This window comes from Neolamprologus brichardi, chromosome 14, assembly GCF_056152115.1.
Source record: "Neolamprologus brichardi isolate AB-2024 chromosome 14, ASM5615211v1, whole genome shotgun sequence".
NCBI classification, from domain to species: domain Eukaryota; kingdom Metazoa; phylum Chordata; class Actinopteri; order Cichliformes; family Cichlidae; genus Neolamprologus; species Neolamprologus brichardi.
Window position 1 is genome coordinate 22,091,194 of NC_142117.1, and position 18,659 is coordinate 22,109,852.

Below are 18,659 nucleotides of genomic sequence, written 5' to 3' on the forward strand. Positions count from 1 at the left end.
ACTCAAATGTCCTCCCTAGAGGCTCTGTTTCTTAAACCTAGCATGAAAAATAGCACAAAAATAAATAAATTAATTAAATAAATGTGTTACTGTTTAGTACTATTGAAGTCTTAAAATCACATTAGTACAAACACCTGGCATTCAAAATAAGACCGAGTGAGGTTAAAGCATTTTAAATCAGCATCACTGTTTTAGTTATTGGAGAGGTTGTCTTGCCCTCATATAACTTGTCCTTGCTGGTGATTTTGTGAAGTTTAAAATAGTGTTAGAAAAAGAGCCTTGCTGCTATAGTACATGTATGCATAAGATACAAAATGTCTGAGGTTGATACTTAGAATGATAATTGCTGCACTGATCAGCCAGTTTACAAATTGAATTAATCTTTGCACATTAAAATTGTGAGTTATTACCCTACGGCAAACTGAGGAAACAGCAAAAAAACAAAAACCTATACCATAACATCGTATATTTAAATACAGGATATCACATACAGGTCACACATAGAATGGATGTGAAAGATAAATCAATTAATATTGATTATATTAAAACATGATCATAAAGCTAAACAAAGTAGTCTTATGAATGTAATACGCCTTAACTTATGAATGTATTCCTCTGATTTAGGTAATTACTTTAAAATTAAAATGTAAGAGCCAGAATATTATTTATGTATCTATCCATCTACCAGGCACGATACACAATTAAATATATATGTGAGGAAAATTCTTTTAATTTATTCAAAGGGCTGCTATTTTATTTTATTATTTTTGGCATCTTTACTCTACTCTGCAGACTACTCTTTGTTGTTTTTATTTTGGTATTTTCTTCAGATGAACAAATAAATAATCATTTCTATATTTTTTAATATTGCTTTAATATTTTTTACATTTTAAGCAGTATATTGTATTTTAAGTATTCCAACTTTACAGCTCATATATGTGTACTGTATGCAGTTTATATATAGCTGCAAACTGCAAAAAAAATTAACATATTCTAGCTAACATAGAAATAATTTATTAAATTGGCCAATTAATTGATTAATCTGCAGTATACAGGGCTTACCATTAAGTTAAGTTACTTTACTGAGAAAATAAACACAACTGTGAGTACATACCTGGAAGCAGAAAGAGTCCTAGTATAAAACAGTGAAGCATTTTCATTTCTGTTCTGTCTTGTTTGCGATTTATCAGTCCCGCTGATTAAATGCTCTTATTACTGTTTAATCCACCTGAGCAGAAGGTATCAGCTGTTTGCAGTTACTAGCAGATGGTGCCATCCCATGCAGGGAGCTTTTGTCCTCTGAAGTTCATTTATACGTGGATTCGATTTCACAGTAATCCTCCCTCTTTACAGTCACAACTACATGGTCATGGGTTAGAAGATGAAAGAATTCAATAAGGAATTTTACACAATATGTATCAGAAACTCTGACCATAGGGCAACAATACAATTAGTTGTACTGAAAATGCTACATGTTAATGTAAAAAAAACAAAAAAAAAATACCATCACCATGTTAATGTTGCCTTGTCTGGTCAATATCAATCCTTCAAAATACAACAATACAATACAGCTTATTCAACTGTACAAGAAGCAGATATTTGATGTTATAAAATAATGGCATTCAAATCACATAAGATACAGATAAACAAGGTTTAACTGGGTGCACTTATGTGGTGATTCATACATGAAATACCTCCATGAATAAGCACAGAATGTTGTTGCTGTTCAGTGTTTAAATACACTGTTCTAATACACTGAACAGTGTATTTAAACACTGTTCAGTGTTTAAATACAAGGAGAACGGAGGAGACTCAAATCCAAATGAAATACAGCAAATATTTAATGAATCTCTAGTCAGACTTGGTTTTCTGTAATAGCAAATCAATATAATCTTAAATGAAATTTAATAAATAGGAAGACTAATAAACAACCAGGACTGGCACGTCTTCATTTTCATTTACTTTCACTTTTACCCAAAGGCAAGCAAGTATCAATGCCTAAAACAGAATACAGGAGAAAACAAGACTGGGGGTCAAGGAAGGATATTATAAACTGTGTGGTCAGGGGTTCATGAGATGAGCTTTACACAGGAGTGCAGAATTTCAAGGCCGTGTAGTTCTCGAAGTTTGCTCATGTGTCTGGAAATGAAAAAAAAAGTTTTGGGTTTTTTTTTTTGCAAAAGAAAGTAGCAGTAATATATTCAGCTGGTTGGCATTCAATTATAACTACACTCGTGTGAGCTCAGGAACTGAAGACTAACACATCCTCAACACAGTCACACAAGTGCTTCAGCCTGGAGGAATATTTTAGTCTTTCTAGGAATAAAGAGACACGTTGTCGCTGCCGGCTCCTATTATAAAGTGTACTATTCCAGTTGTACTTGCATAATCACAGAGGTTCTATAGTGGATGATGGCCCACAGCAGCACATCACTGCTTAGCTAAGAACGTGATCACTTTTTATTTATATCCTCGTGGATTTATGAGTAGATGGATGTTCATACTCAAATTTCACTCTTCAGTGAGAGTCAAAGAAACAATATTTAACTTAACATGTTCTAGATCCTTAGAAAGCTTTCTTCTCATTTATTTTACAGGCTGTTAAAAAACATTAATTTTCCCAAATATTTATAAAATCCTCAAATAATGCTACTCCATAGACTAGCTCTTTTTTGTTAAAGAAAAAAAGAGCTCATTAAACTAATTAAATAATTGATAGCTAAATTTTATGATTTCTTTGCAAAAGCAGTGATTTAAGCTGCTGGTTTAAAGGTCATTCAAAGATTAAAAAAAAAAAAAATCCAAAGTAGAAAATATTTTTCAGTGTTATCACAGGCTTCCAAAAAGTTACAAAGTTAAGTCATTTTAGTTATTTTTGAACTGAAGTGCTAAAGAGCCATGTTATATTTTTACTGAAATTTTCAGTGAAAACACTACGTAGGCTACGTTTAACTTTTGCTGTGCAGCTGGATATAATGCTGTGACACTACTATTACACTATAATGTTGCTGTTGCTGGGTTCTTGTTTCAATAGAGTCACACTTCGAATTAGGCTGTCCCTCATCATTACAGCAGCAGGAAAAGAAGGATTTATTTACTTACACTAAAATAAATGCTACTGCCTGCAAGCATCAGTAACGGAGCCATTATTTTTTTCTGTATCATCAAAAATATACTTTTCATGAATTTCTTGAAATATTGTGATATAATATTTAGGCTATATCTCTTACCTCTACTATCAATGCTCAGTGTTGGGAAGGTTACCCTTAAAACGTATTCACTACAGATTACAGAATACATGCCCCAAAATGTATTTTGTAACGTATTCGTTACATTCGTTTGTTACGTTACTCAATGTTACTCTGAATACTATGGATTACTTAATATATTATCATGCTGTGTGATTTATTACTATTACTGAAGGCTACTCACCATACCAATACCAACTAGATTTTTAAATCTTAATATAAATGAGTAACAGTAGGGTGGACATTAGGTAAGGCTGCACTTTTTGCAGCGATCTTGTATAGAAAACAGGTCCGCAGCTCCGAACCATAGTAAAGGGACCTCTGACTAATGCATCGGGTTCTGTGTCGGGCTCGTAGCCGAAAACTGGCTTTACTTTGTTGTCTGGGTCAACTTTGCTAGCGAGAGACAGAAAGAGGTGTTGAAAGGCTGCTCCAATGGAACTTATTGTTTCGCAGGAAAACACGAACACGGTGTACAGTCGAGTCTTAATCCAGTCTTTAAGTTTGACGTCATTAGCCGTGCCTGGGCCCAAACTCCGCTGTCACACGATCAGTGCGGCATCACTGAGAGTTAAAAACTGTCTAAATCCTTTCATCTGTAATAAAATGATCAGGGTTACTGCTCTACCAGTGTAACAATTACGTTTAACATCCAGGCATCCATGAAAACCAAATTTATGAAATTTAACGGGGTTAAAAGTTAGGTAATTTATAAACTATATTGACTAAACTATTACTAATAAACTTTGATATACGTGACTAGAGTGACTATCAATGAGAGTGAATATGGCTGGTTGACATAAGACCTGCTAGTTAATATATTAAAATGCCACCTAGGAAGCGTGTAATGTCCGGGAGCAACATGGCGTCAGCTTCAAAGCAATACGTGGTGAGCGACTTGGTTCTAGTGTTTACGTGGCTTTATCGAGTAGGGTGAGAGGGTACCTGGGTTCACATCGACACAACTTCCCAAGAGCTATTGCTGCATTTTGCTGCACAGCTGTCCTCTTAGCATCTCCTGCAGCGTGCCGCAGCAGCAACAGCACAATATCAGTGCCCAGCAGGTCACTGGCAACTCCCTCCAAATCAAGGCAGTGGGCCAAGCACAGGGCTGCATTTCCTGAGACCATCTCATCACAGCTGGAGCTCAGCAAACGACGTAAAATAGACAATTCTGTGTGAAATAGTAAATGAAAGGCAATTAGGATGTATATTAAATATATTTAAAAACACCTAAAGAATTTTTTTTAAAAATCAGTGGATGTAGTATTTACTGTCCTCATATGTGAATCAACACACACATGCACACACTTTATTTGAATATTAGGTCAGCACTCAAATTTTATTCATGGACTAATGAAGGAGCTTGTTAAAACCAACACGTCAATCATTCCTCACTTTTATCAGAGTTCACCAGCTTCTCCCGTGCCAAGAGACTGGCAGCAGTGCACACTGTCAAAGTCTTAATGGCATACTTAGTGGCAGTCTGCCCGGCTCCCTGGGTAGGCAAGCACAAAAATAACAATGACATTAAAACCAGCAGAATGAATGTGGATAAACATTAAATTTATGGTGACAGTCAGAGGTCACATGAAATAGGAAGAAAAACTGTCTTTTAGTGGAATTACGGCAAATATGCATATATAGAGAAAATTTGGGTCTCTGGCTTTGTTGCATTTTGTGTTGCTTTGATGATACATGATACAAAACATGAATGCACAAGACAAATAACCAAGCTCACAAATAAGCAACGTATTCAGGCCAAGTAGTTACATGCGCTACTATGAAATGAATATGTGTTATACAATGACATCTTTCAACAAGAAGAAGCAGATAACTATGGTGACATTTGAGCAGTAGATTAGTGTTCACAGTTACCACCTTCAGGAGCCTGCACATTGTTTTGACCATTTCCCTTTGGATAACATGCTGAACGGCTTGTGAGGACTGGGGTAGGACAGTGCTTAGCACACCTGTGGCTCTCTGGAGAACAATGAAGAATTTTGGCATTAGAAAATGAAATAATACAAGAGACTTGAAAAACAAAGCAGAGAATTTAGATAGCAGATTATCAAAAAACTGCTATGGGGCAAGGAAAACTAGCAGAAAAAACCATTTGAAGAAAAAGGGTGTTTTCAAAAAATAATAAAAAATAAGGCTATTACAAACTGGAAACTCATTGCAGCTTAAAATGTCTAAATTGCACTGTATTATCCAGGATTTTGAAAGCACAGTTTAATATTTTGAAGATACAAACTACACAATATGTGGGTGTGCAGTAGACAAAATAGAACAAAAGTGATGAAAAAAATTGTTCCTTCTTTTCTCTTTGTTTGCCGACACAAAGGAGGTTATTCTTAACAACAAATTAGGACCAGACTGGGTTTCAGGCTGCAGTCAGCTTGGTCTAAAGCCACTACTGGCAATAATGTGAATAATGCATCTTTAAAAACTTTGAAGGGTGTTTTGAAGAAGTTTTTACTTAATATTTTACCATAAAGATAACTTTCTCATGCTTTAAAGCAAATGTTAACTGTCGTTTCCAACGTATAATTGGAACATACATGCTCATTACAGATCCTCTCAGCAAAGCTAATCATAAGTAAATATACAAAATAGCAACACAATAATAGTAATAATAACAACAATAATGCAACAATTCTTAAGATAGGTGGTGCATGACAACATAACACCCGCATGGATGGCTGGACCCAAGGTCTCCCAGCAGAATATTGTCCAAAGTATCACAGTGTTTGCTTTTTTCCCATAGTGCATCCTGGTGCTGGGTGTTCCCAAGGTAAGTGCACCCAGCCATCTACCACGTGATGTAAAAGAAAAAACATGATGCATCAGACCAGGTCACCTTCTTCCACTGCTCCGAGGTCCCGTTCTGATGCTCACAAGCCCAATGTCAGAGCTTTGGCGATGGGCAGGAGTCAGCATGGGCACCCTGACTGGTCTGCTGCAACAAAATGTGATGCACTGTGTATTCTGACACCTTTCTATCAGAACCAGCATTAACCTGTTCAGTAACAGTAGCTTGTCTGTTGAGCTGAACCACATGGGCTAGCCTTTGCTCCCCACATGCATTATTGAGCCTTAGCCATGCTTGACTCTGTCACCTGTACACCAGTGATCCTTAGTTAGACCTTTTGATCTATACTTTTGGAGATGCTGTGATGCAGTCGTCAAGCCACAACTTGGCTTTTGTCAAACTCACTCAAATCCTTACGCTTACCCATTTATCCAGCTTCTAAAACATCAACCTTGACAATAATAGCTGATATATCCCACTCACTAAAAGGAGCCATGATGAAGAAATAATGAGTGCTGTACACTTCACACATCCGTGGTCATGATGTTATGCCTGATCAGTCTATATTCTTTGTTAAGGTTAAAGTCTTCAGAGTGCTGGAGCATAAGCTTTACTCACAGTTATGATTCCCTCGTCGTTATGCCTCAGGAGATCCACACAGGAGTCGCAGAGTGAAACAGAAAGCTCCTTCAAACAGCCACAGATGGAAAAGTGGATAATCCAATTTTCACATTCAATTTACCTTTAAATAGGTGTCACAACAAATAATTGCTCTTTCTGCTTCCTTTCCCATTGGCTTTTATTCATTTTTTTAATATAGTCTAATCTATCAATTTTATTTTATTACTATTAATCAATTTTGTAGTAAGAATGTTGTTCCTCAAGTTGTCAGGAGAAAAGTCAGAGAACTTGAGAACTTACCTGGACGACAGGGGAGGTGACGGTTGAAAGGTTCATAATCAAGCCAAGTAAAGGGTACAGGATCTCTCTGTATTCAGATGCAATGCATGTCCTCTGTGTGGAGAGAAAATAAAACCCTCCACTAAATAATAAGCAGACATCTTTTCTGTCTCATTGCGACAACACTATAGAAGACATTTAATTTCTTTGGCATATGACGTCAACACAATGAATAGCAATTTCCACTTTTCTAAAGAAAGAGACAAGTGTGTAACCATTACTAACAACAGCAACCAGAAAGGCCTTCCAACAATCAGGATCATGAGCAAGCTTGTGACGAATGACGTCATCTCTAGCCAGACAGCCGAGACCTGATATCAGTGACGGAAGTATATGTTGATTGGACATGTTGACATTTTTCTGAAAAATACAAGAAACACTTGAGTACTTTTTCCACATGCACACAAATTGCATATAAAATGAACCAGTATTTGCATATATTACCAGTATTGTTGTAACTGGCAGAATGACTGAGTCTGTCAAAACATCTCTCAACTGAATACAAAACCTGCAAGAGAAAATATATATATAATATATATATATTAAAAAACATGTCTGCTGCTGCAAATGCAAAACAGGATTTGTCTGAGTATAAATATGGAAAATGACAGAAGGTCTTCTACTGTCACGCTGAAGTAGCAAATTGACAATATCCTGTGTACTGTTTTTACAATGGGAATAAAGTCAAAGGTGAGAGAATGATGTCAGGTTAAGTTCTCCACAGCCATGCATGACAGAAGAAAGCAAATCAAGAACTTCAAGAAACGAAAACTTCGAACCCTAGAGCCTCACCAATTGTAAATACTCCCCAAATGCACAAAATGTCCAAGTCATACAAGAGATACAGGACAATTCAATTTAGTAGTCAAACAGCACTGACTGTCATGTCTCTGAAGACTGTCACTCATCCACATCAAAGGCAGTAAAAGTCGGATGGATTTGCTGTGAGCTTTGTATCTACACTGCACAGTCATTTTCCCTTTAATTCAATACTAAAGGTTAAGAATGCTGTATGATATCTATACTGTTTATATCTATACTATACTAAAATAGCGTCTTTAAGTTAAAGTCGATCAGAAGCAGAGCAGCCTTGGCTTTAATGAGTGTAATTAAGGCTTGGATAACACATTATTATTTCTCTCTAGACTTCTGCTGATACAGGTAGATCTGTGCTAGGCAAACAGGAGTGTCCCATAGGCCTTGTTTCTGTTTTATTAGTTTGTAAAGACTGCGTGAAGTGATCATGACTTGAGTATTTTGTTGGGTTAGTAATGAATCATACCGGCTTTCTGTTGCAAAGTTCTGCAGAATGTTGACCGCTGTGTTCTCCAGCTGCTTCTTTGGCTTTGAGACGCACACCATGAGGTTCCTCACTAACCTTTACATTCAGATAAGAGCAAAGGCAGATAAACAAAGAGAGAGGGAGAAGATATTACTGAATGAAATTAATATTTTGTTTCCATATAATGATGGCATTTAGCCTGGGACCAACAACTGGGATAATAATGCCAGAAATACTTTGACAATAAAAATCACTCTTTTTACATTTTCTGAAAATCTGCTCAGCCGCAGGTATACGGGTAGCAAAACAAATTGTTTGGGCTGCTCAGAGTTAACAGAGCAATGACAGATCAAAAGTTCTTGAAATATCATTAAAATGATGTTGCACCTGGAGCGACAATAACAAACATATTGCCCGGGGATAGACTGAAGTCCCTCCACTGCAGGGAGGAGGTAAAAGAGCATTACTGTTTCTGTCTATATAATATATAATTCCCTGTCGCTGCAAAGCAACTGACTATGGTGGACAATAACTGAATCTTCACTCCAGTGAGTCATCACTAGTGGAATCTCCCGACAACATAAAGTAATATCTTACATGTTCAAATCAAGGCTCTCAATGGCCAAATGTCTGCCACGTGGTATCTCTGAGTACACCGACAGCAGTGCCAGACATTCTTTCGCCACTTCATCATGCTCCGATGAAGCCAAATGAACAATGGACTGTGTGGCGACCGGACATGTCATCAGCAGCTTCTGGTTTTCATCTGAAAGCAGTGGAAAAACAAAGAAGAATAAAGAGACAGATACACTAGACACAGTGGTCCCATTGTCAGTTCCCAGTAAACAACAACCTAGTTTTAATGAATTTAGCATTGTATTATTAATCCTATGTTGATAATGAAGGTATTTAAATTACAGATACACAGTGTGCAAAAATGATCAAGGTTTGCACAAAATGCTAGACATTCCATGTGTCAACAAAATGCTGACAAGATGTGCATAAAGTCCACAATACCAATTTAGAGGTCAACAGTATTGTTTTCTTATTTTACTCTCTACTTCCTTCTAAATCGGTGACAGTAAACTGATACATGGACAGACACTGAAGTGTACCTCAGTTGTCGACATACCATTTCCACAACAAACTCTCCTCCATATTTTAAAAACAGACACACACAGCTCACGACTCTCTGGATCATTTGTTTTCTTCAACAGGCAACTGCAGAGAAATTATACAAGCAATGTGAGTATGTCAGTAAACATAAAACCCGGTTGCCAAAGACAACATAGCTGATCATTTTATATGAAACAACCCTACTGCAGAACAGTGTTTATGTTTTTTTAAAAAGGCACTCACAAAAAAAATATTCATTCATTTTTTAGATTCAGCTACATATGTAAAAGTGAAGAGCTTGAAAGACACCTTGAAATAAAAAATACTATATTTAGCATAAAATGTAACTTTGAAGCACTCTAGACCTTTTTTCCTGCTTATCTTTAACTCTCAGAAATGACCAAGAGCACCCAAACTCCGAGTGCCCCTTCAATTTGTGATTAGGACAGGCCACAATGGCACTGGCTTTCCCTGCTTCGTGGCTCACATAGGTGTTAGGTGATTTATCTGGCTCACACCAGCAGCCTTACTGAGTATTTCCATCAAGCTCAGACTGCAATTTCTTTGCACCCTCTGCTTCCTGGACACTGTGTCCCAGCTTGAAAAAGGATATTGCTAACAATGGATTACATTGAAAGCATGTGACAAGTTAATAATAACCTTACTGATCTGACACGAGGGAGTCATAATTTGTATCTTGTACAAAAACACACCCTCTTTCTGGGACAGAACAGGGGCCATTGCTTATTTCAGCACTCATCTCAATCTCTAGTGTGATCATCTTTTCTTCTCTGGGCTATCATAGAAACAGCTGAGGAGGGAGAGGGGGCGGTGAATGATCTCTCGAGTGTATGCCATCATTGTCTCTGTATGCCCCTGTCTCTAAGTCCATCTGTCAAAGCTCCACTGAGGGCTGACTGCTACCTCTCCCTCTGGTCTCCTTACCTTCTCACCGTGACATTGCTGGCGATGATACTAAAGCCATTGTTCAGCCTGAAAAGGGTCTGCCCTGTACCTGTTTGAAGAGAACAATATATGGTGTAAGAAAACGGAAACATCAGTGGAACATCCTCAGGCAGCTTAGAGATTTTACAGACGCACCTTTTTTACTGGCTGATTTACAGTCAAGGGCAGGAATGAAAAATACATAAAACATGTTAAGAGACTAAGGCAAAGTAAGAAACAGTTTATTATCTAATACCAAAGAAGACGAAGTAAAGCAGAGCAGTGAAGGAGTACTTTTAGGGGAGAAAGCTTGTAATGTCAGCCCTGCTGAGATCCTTTCAGTCATAAGTTATGTAAGTTTTGCCCTTTTCTGTTGAATGGCACTGTAAGACAGGCATTATATCATTTGACATGACACTTTTATTCTTCTAAATGAAGAAAAAAGTGAAATTGGATAAGAGATGTTTGCCATTTGGCAGACAATACCCAGGGCAACATAACATCCTATGTTACAAACAGTCATACAAGTTAAAAAAAAGAAAGAAAGAAGAAGTAGAGAGAGTTACCATTTCATTTTGATGTGCTTTACCTCCTTATGGTTTGCTGAGTGGTGAACTTTAAACATTATTAGTTTCATCAGCCTTGCCCCTGCAGTCAAAATACCTGAAAATTTACAATGCAGGTAGCAGAACACTCGATGCAGTTCATTACCACGTCATTGCCACATGTTTAAAGTATAAGTAGACAAAAAAACTTCAGAGGGAGCCACTGACCTTGGCGAGTTATACTGTTACAGTGCTGCTATTGAATAAAAAAACTGCCATTTTTGCCTTGTGGCAATAACTAAAAAGAGTTACATTAGTAGCATGGACTTTCAAAGTTATTTGGCAGGTCAAACACCTTCACAAAAATATCACCAGCTCAAATAGGAAGGGTGAATCACCCAGTGAAGTTCAATTGCTCCCTGTCTACAGTGGCCCCTTTTCAGACTGCAGAGGACTTGGTAAACATATCAGTTATTTTTCAGCCTGAGTGTATCATTGTCAAACAGGAGCATGGGCTGAAATAGTGGTTGGCCGCCCAATTCCCTACTTCACCCAAGAAGAAATCCGGCTCATAAGAGTGTGTTCCTGCCTATCTAAAACCTTGAGAAACAAGCTCTGTGCTACCACCAAGCAAAAGGAATTAGATATGTTTCTTTTCAACAGCTCACTTCTTGCACTAAAATGTATATAAACATGTCATTTTGAGGCCCATGTCCATGGAGAGTGCCCGGGGCCAGGCTGTCACAAATCTAGTGTGTCAATGGAGAAGTTCCAACATTCAGTAGTGACCTACAGGACAGAGTGAAATAATGCTGCTGAGCTTAGTAAATGGACAAGTTCTATCATGGATGTTTTGTTAAATATTGCACTAAAGCTGCTCCACCAGGCACAGTAAAACAAAAAGGAAAAAAAACACTTCTGTCTGTACTAGACGCTAAAGAAAATTTCAGAGTGGCAATTCCAGGATTTTTATATAAGGAAATGCAAAGAACCTGTGAAGAAGAAATCAAAGATTTTCACAGAAGTGGCACTGCACAAAAGCCTGAAAATTATTTATTGAATAACAGTTTCACATGTAAAGGTGGATATATCATTTCACTGTTGAGGGACAATAAACAGGAACATTTTTCAGTTTCTAACAAAAGTACTGTTGCTTTATATGTAGAGTTATAAGAAAAATAAAGTTTTCACAGGACTCTGCAGACTGTGCAGTCCTGTGAAAAACCAATAATTCAATAGCTTGCATGTTGCTTTCGTTGATTGAGATGAGGTTTTCTCGTGGTAAATTTTTCTAATTTTACTGTCATGAAATTTAACATTTAACATGCTAGTAATGCTCTCGGATGTAGCTATCAAGCTTCTTGCAAGTCACAGGACTGCACAGAGGTCCTGAAAACTTTCTTTTTCGTGACTATATATAGAGGATTTCAGCACTGCTATGATTAATTCTCTTCTATTTTAACTGAGCCAGCATCCTGACAAAATAAATAAACACAGATAACACAAACACAGCAGCAACTGAGGTAGATGTAGTTTTTCAAAGAAAGCAAACCTCTGATGTCTGTACCGTCAATATCTAAAAGTACAGAATGTTACGAGGCCTGTCGAATAAAATACTTAATTTTTAAACATACTGTAACGGTGTTTTTAATGAAGCAATTCATTGTTTATTTATAGATTCAAGAACAAAACTGCATCACTCTACAAGCAGGATGAAAAAGGAATATACAGTAATTAAAATTATTTTTATTATTATTTATTATTTTTTTAATTAACCAATATGTTGATTAGACATGTCTCTGGTAGAAAACACAAAAAATAGCTGGAAATTCAATCATTTAAGAAAATATTTGATTTAAAATAAAAGTGAAAATGCATTTGGATACATGTCCTGTGCCAATCTGGAATCTGGATTGATATTAATGCACTGATCATTATTAAATAAACTAAAGAACAATGTCTGGCACGTCTTTCATTTATATTGCGAAGCTGATACTTAATGGACATCAGCCACCATTTACACACTTGCTCCACTGTCACTGGTACCAAAGACTAATGGTGCAGGACTTCATGGATGGTAAGCATTTAACCGACCATGAAGCAATCCTGCAAAACTTAAAAAAGTATTTTTGTAATTAGCACAAGCTTTTAGAGCATATTATTGTAATCTCTTTTTCTGCTTCAAGTCTTCTTATCCAATCTAGCCTGAAATCCGTTTTTTGTTTGAAGCAGTCCACCAAGAAAAAACTGAAAACAGTGATTAAGGGAGAAACACAATTGTTTGAACACTCACAGTCAGTAAGTGCTTGTGACAGAATCTCCAGTCCTCCGCAGTAGTAGAGGGCAATCTGACCGGGTTTTGACAGCTTCTCCAACAGCTCCACCACTGTTGTGGCCTTCCTCTTCCCCTTGTCAAACTCTTCCCTTGCCTTTATCTCCTGAGTCTCTTTCTCCTTTCCCAAATCAACCTGGGTCAGGTATTCTGCAAAGGAGAACAAAAGAGAATGGAGAAGCAAGAAGAGAAAGTAAGTTATTCCATAGCAGTAAGTGCAGCTGCCCCTATCTGAGAAGAGTCTCCTGTGGTGCATCTGTCAACCTGGCATGACTACCACACCCACCACCTGCTATTAATATTCACTCAAATAGAAAGGGGTCACTTGCCAATGTATAAGAAATGTATTGGTACATCACATATGACCTAATAGCCCAAATAAGAAAATAGCAAAATCAGTGTAAAACACTGAACTTGATGCATCATATGCATTAAAGTAACAAAGTGCGGGAAGGTTAGGTTCTGTCTGGGAATAAAACAAAATAGAGCACAGTGCTAGTTCAGATAAACCAGGTCAGTCAAGCTAGCAGACCACATAATCCCAGGTCACATCAGCTTAGGTCTCAGCTGGTACCATTATATAATTCTGATCACCAAATCTGGTACAGGGCCCACTATTTAAGTTGCTTTAGTTAGCCTAAAGTCAATTTGCCTCAGGAAGTCACACTGCAACCCACCTCCACTCAAGCTCCTCCTTTTAAAACTATTTCTGATCTAACCAGTGTCTAATCTTTTGTCACTGACAGGATAAGACATGAGGATGTCTCACTGCTGCTCTTCCCGCCTCAGTCATTGTGCACGTACCATATGTGTTAAGGGCAGGGAGTTCCAATAACGTGTGTAAAAGTAGGGCCCCAAGAAAGGACTCATACGGACTCATACAGTTAAAATCACAAATTTTTAAACCCTTTCTACTCTTTTGCATACAACTCTACTCTTTTGGCCTGGTAAGCATTTTGCCTTCTTACCATCAGACTGAGAACAAAGAGTCCTGTATGCTAAAAATACTGCTTAACCCTTTAATTACCTGATTAATATTTCATGTGGATGGATATTTCATCACTTAAATGTTTTTTGGGGTTTTTTTTAATCAAGGATGGCACAGCGGGGCTGTTTTAAGCATTGTCACCTCACAGCAGGAAGGTCCTGAATTCAAATCCACAATCCAGCTGATGCCTTTCTGTGTAGAGTTAGCATGTTCTCTCCCTCTGTGTGAATTCTCTCCAGGTACTCTGGCTTCCTCCCATAGACCAAAGGCATGCATGTTACAGTAGGTTAACTGGTGATTCTAAATTGGCCATAGGTGTGAATGTGAGTGTGAATGGTTGTCTGTCTCTATGTGTTAGCCCTGTGATAGACCGAGATAGACTCCCATCTGTCACAGGGTGCTACGCTGACAAGTGGAAGAAAATGAACGGATGCATTCTTCCTCCAACTGTCATGTTTTTGAGGAGAATGATGGCTTTATATTGTTAGAAAAACATATGACTCTTTTCACAAAATAATTAAGCGAAGTATAAAAAAAACCAAAATATTGTGGATGTTTTTCAAAGAAAAACATAAATGTGTGCTGTACCCATCTTAAAACAGTTCTGGATGATACATGACCAAAGATGGTGATTTTCATTAATGGACCTTTTCCTAGCGTAGTCCATGGGAAATAGTTCTTTACCTTTCACCATTTTTTCCTTCCCAGGTTGAATTTCTTCTATCTTTTCAAAACAGCCTCTTGCCTAAAAACAGAAAAATGTTCTGCATCACTTTCTATATAATGTGTTTCAATCATGTACTAAAGACTCCAGAAGATTCTAGACTCTCAGCAGAACTGGTATATAGTTTGCAAAAAGCTACAGTGCACTTTAATGTGATTCATACAATAAATCTTGCTTTACTGGTTATCTGTGTTAGATATGATCCTATTTTGGAATAAATAAATAATTTGAAATTAGATTTACAGATGATTGCTGTGAGTCCACATTATCTTAATCAGAAACATATTTATAATTTCTTGAGAATTCTTATTATCTTTCTACTTCAGGCGTACAACTGTAATGAGAGGTCTTCTTACTCACCTCGTTATATTTCTTCAATCCCAGATATGCTTTACCCATGTGTAGATAAGCCTTTATGCACCTCTCATTACACTGGCAGAAATGAAATAATCATGGGATTACTTAATAAAGCTCGTCATCTACATAATGGTCGTTTAATGACTCCAGCACACTAGCATAGTAAGAAATAAATATTCAACCTAAACTTCAGACACACTGCACTGGAGAAAATTGCATGAACAGTTTACAGAGCACATCTCCCACCCAAAAATTGTGTCTTTGACATTCTGGAGAAGCATAAAGAAAAACATTATTCTGAGGATATTACCAAATTAAACCAGTTTTTCAAACATCCCAGTTTCTTTAGAGAATATTTCTACACTGCTGGTGAGCTCACTAGACTTCAGTATAACACATGCGGCAGACCTTACCTTTAGGGCCCATTCACAGTCACTGATGGCCTCATTGTACTTTCCCAGTTTAATATAGGCCTACACAGATGTAAACATTAGACAGGACATTTTGAAAGGGAACATAATGATTTTACAATTTCACTGCAGATGGTAACAAAGATAATAAAATTAAAATCTCTAAAGTTCTGTTTCACAGATGCCTAATGCACTCTGTGTCCACATAAACACACAAAAGCATCTCTGCTCTGTTTCCCCTTGAGAAAAAAGCGCAGTCTGTGTTTTTATTGTAAAGCATAGATTGAAGATATTTACTTGAGCTCTGTTTGTGTACAGTGGCTGCATATCTTTGATTTCAGCCAAACCATCGCTGTAATACTTTACAGCAGTTTCATAGTCTTCTTGAGCATAAGCTTCATTCCCTTTGTCCTTGAACGCTGCAGGGATGGATACAAGCAGTTACATTTAAAAAGGACACACTGTCAGCTCAGCAGAGCAATGACTATAGAGAAATGCTCATCTACAACAGGTGAACTCTCTGAAGTCTGATTCATCACAGGTGATAACCCTAATCCTGTATTTTGGAGAAATGCAAACTGCAAATACACACAAACAATAAAAATACATATATTTTGATTGCTTGGAGTTCGAATTAGGTTTCAAATTGTTACTGATGATGACTCAGACCTCTGAGGGTTTGGTAGCTAAGTTTCACAAACCGATAGCCTTTTTCACATTTGCAGCTTTCCGAACTCTCCTTCCTTCTGCATCCATCTCCATAATCTTCATGAAATTCTCTGATCAAAACATGAATTAAAAAAATAAAATCTTAAGCATGAGTACTACAAAGGAGGAAATAGTCAAAAAATGTCATTTTTAACTAGCACAGTATGAAGAGAGTTTGCACACCATTTAAATAAACAAAATCAAACCAACGCTGTCTGAGAAGCTCTGTTATTTTTAAACTACAGTCGTTTTAGAAAGTCATTATTAGTAACTACACAGATCCAGACAGTGTGCAGAGTGTGTGTTTATAATGCAAAGAGGGTTCACACAAAGCTAGATATTCTCTATAAATAAGAGCCAGAGAAATTTAAAATCTGTTTTGCTTTCTCAGCCCCGAGCACAAGATTATTTTTCTTACTCATCATGAATTCAGTGTATGGTGTGTTAATTTCAATATTAGAAGATTCACACACAGAGGTGTGAGTTTTTTTTACACATTTGCAGCTTAACTGTTAATGAGTTTTACCCCCGGGAGACTTGAAAAGAAGTGCCGGCTGAAAAGCTGTTTTAAATGGAATATCACATTCAGGGTGCTGGGTTCAGTGGGATGTCATCACAGCGCTTCTCAGTATATAAAAATACTGTACACTAGCCTAGAGATTACTCCCATTTGCATATGTTTAAGCAGTAAGACTGATGATGTAATGCAAGGCCTTGGTGAGCTAACAGTTAACAGGGCTCCTTGACTAAAGGGCCTCTAGACAAATCAACTCAAAGCACATCACTGATTTCGAGTCATTCATATCCTCTAATGCATGGTAGTTCATGGGAGGAATAAATCATTTATGTTCTTTATTAATTTATCTTTGAAAAATGGATACTAGTTCTTGCTTCTTTGGTTGAAATATTTCATTATTGGGCACAGTATCAGTGTGCTTTCAATCACTGCAACTGACAACCACAGAGACATTTATTTTCATTGTGGCTCACCTGGAGTTTCAGTCTGTGGAGTCTGTAAAAGAAGAAAAAAACAATTTAAAAAAACAATAACAGTAGCAAAGAGGTCAAATCCTACTCACTGCTTAATGTACACCGTGTTCTTTTTCTTAAAGAACAAGAGAGGACAAGGTGGATAACACAACAAGAAGCTGTTTGTAGAGTCTGTAGTGTTCCTGCCTGAGGGTCAGAGAGTGGATGAGAGACAGAGAAAGATACAAGGAGTTGCAGACTAAGACACATGCTGTTGACTGCGTGCATGTCTTTACTATGGAAGGAGGGAGTGGCGGTGGGTTTGTGTTGACTGTCATCTTGTTGATTTTGGTTCTGCAGGGCTCTGCCAAGGAAGTGATGTCGCAATCAGCTTTTTCCATGGCTTTTTGTTGGGTTTCAGCATCAGAAGACCTTAGGTCCTTCACAAGCTGACCTGAAAAGAATTCAAAGAAATAGAGAGATCTTTTCCAAGAGGCTTTACTTTGGCATTTGAAATAGGGCTAAAAGTAAAGAAATAGCTCAACAATCTACACCTTCAAACCAACAAAGTTCCCAGTAGCACAGAAGCATACACTACATTTGCGTCTTGAGCTCAATATTTATTGAACCCAATAGTTTTCTAGCGTTTACAGCTAATTAACTTAGCAAAATGGGTACAGGAGAATAACTTTGTGTTAGCTAATATCGTTAGCAAACTATACTTCTACCATTACTCACTTATTTCATCAACATTCTTCAGAAAACTTTCGATGTCTTCAAGTTTCTCCATTGCGTGTTTGTCCGTTTTCGACAGATTTTGCTGGATTCTAAGACACGTGGCTCCGTTTTATCTCAACTAAATGCTGAATGTACTTCTCCCTCAGGTTTCAGCGTTGAGTTACCATAGCAACGTGATGCCTTCAGGCCCGCCCCTAAACTACATAAGTAAGCTATGCCAAAACTGAATCAAAATAGCACTGAGACGTGTCTGATTCATTGTGAATGTAAGTTAGTTCCGTCATGGTTATGAATACGGTATTTAACATATTTTTATCACTGAAATAAGTGCATTGTGTTACATAATTATGTTTATGTTTTTTTAATCGCCGATTAGAGGAAGTATCTGAAGGCAGCACTCACTACCATAGAAATTAGTAGTCTTTTTAATTAATTATTATTATTTTTCCAATGAAAAGAAAAATAAAATATTTATTCTTATTATACCAGCAGCTGTTGTAGTACTACTAGTGATGAGTTCGT

At 37.2% G+C, this 18,659-nt stretch overlaps 1 protein-coding gene across 6 annotated transcripts in view; it reads right to left on the minus strand.

The window, feature by feature from the left end:
* The window catches only part of ttc12 (tetratricopeptide repeat domain 12), a 28,520-nt gene extending 10,252 nt beyond the window's left edge, over positions 1-18,268 (minus strand). The window contains exons 1-21 of one of the 6 annotated variants that reach the window (XM_006795440.2): positions 18,138-18,268; positions 17,696-17,853; positions 17,421-17,442; positions 16,424-16,501; positions 16,020-16,141; positions 15,726-15,785; positions 15,316-15,387; positions 14,916-14,976; positions 13,205-13,393; positions 10,367-10,436; positions 9,438-9,526; positions 8,903-9,071; positions 8,306-8,401; positions 7,468-7,531; positions 7,249-7,383; positions 6,985-7,077; positions 6,682-6,750; positions 5,130-5,231; positions 4,647-4,746; positions 4,194-4,422; positions 1,115-2,139 (exon numbers count right to left, since the gene is read on the minus strand). In XM_006795440.2, the coding sequence (XP_006795503.2) occupies positions 2,070-2,139; positions 4,194-4,422; positions 4,647-4,746; positions 5,130-5,231; positions 6,682-6,750; positions 6,985-7,077; positions 7,249-7,383; positions 7,468-7,531; positions 8,306-8,401; positions 8,903-9,071; positions 9,438-9,526; positions 10,367-10,436; positions 13,205-13,393; positions 14,916-14,976; positions 15,316-15,387; positions 15,726-15,785; positions 16,020-16,141; positions 16,424-16,501; positions 17,421-17,442; positions 17,696-17,853; positions 18,138-18,189 (2,100 nt within the window). In that variant the 5' untranslated portion in view covers positions 18,190-18,268 and the 3' untranslated portion in view covers positions 1,115-2,069. Of the gene's footprint in view, positions 1-156; positions 2,140-4,193; positions 4,423-4,646; positions 4,747-5,126; positions 5,232-6,681; positions 6,751-6,984; positions 7,078-7,248; positions 7,532-8,305; positions 8,402-8,902; positions 9,072-9,437; positions 9,527-10,366; positions 10,437-13,204; positions 13,394-14,915; positions 14,977-15,315; positions 15,388-15,725; positions 15,786-16,019; positions 16,142-16,423; positions 16,502-17,420; positions 17,443-17,695; positions 17,854-18,137 lie in introns of those variants that run through there. The other 5 variants (XM_087850975.1, XM_087850974.1, XM_087850972.1 and 2 more) reach the window with 5 other exon arrangements.
* Positions 18,269-18,659: the final 391 nt, after the last annotated feature.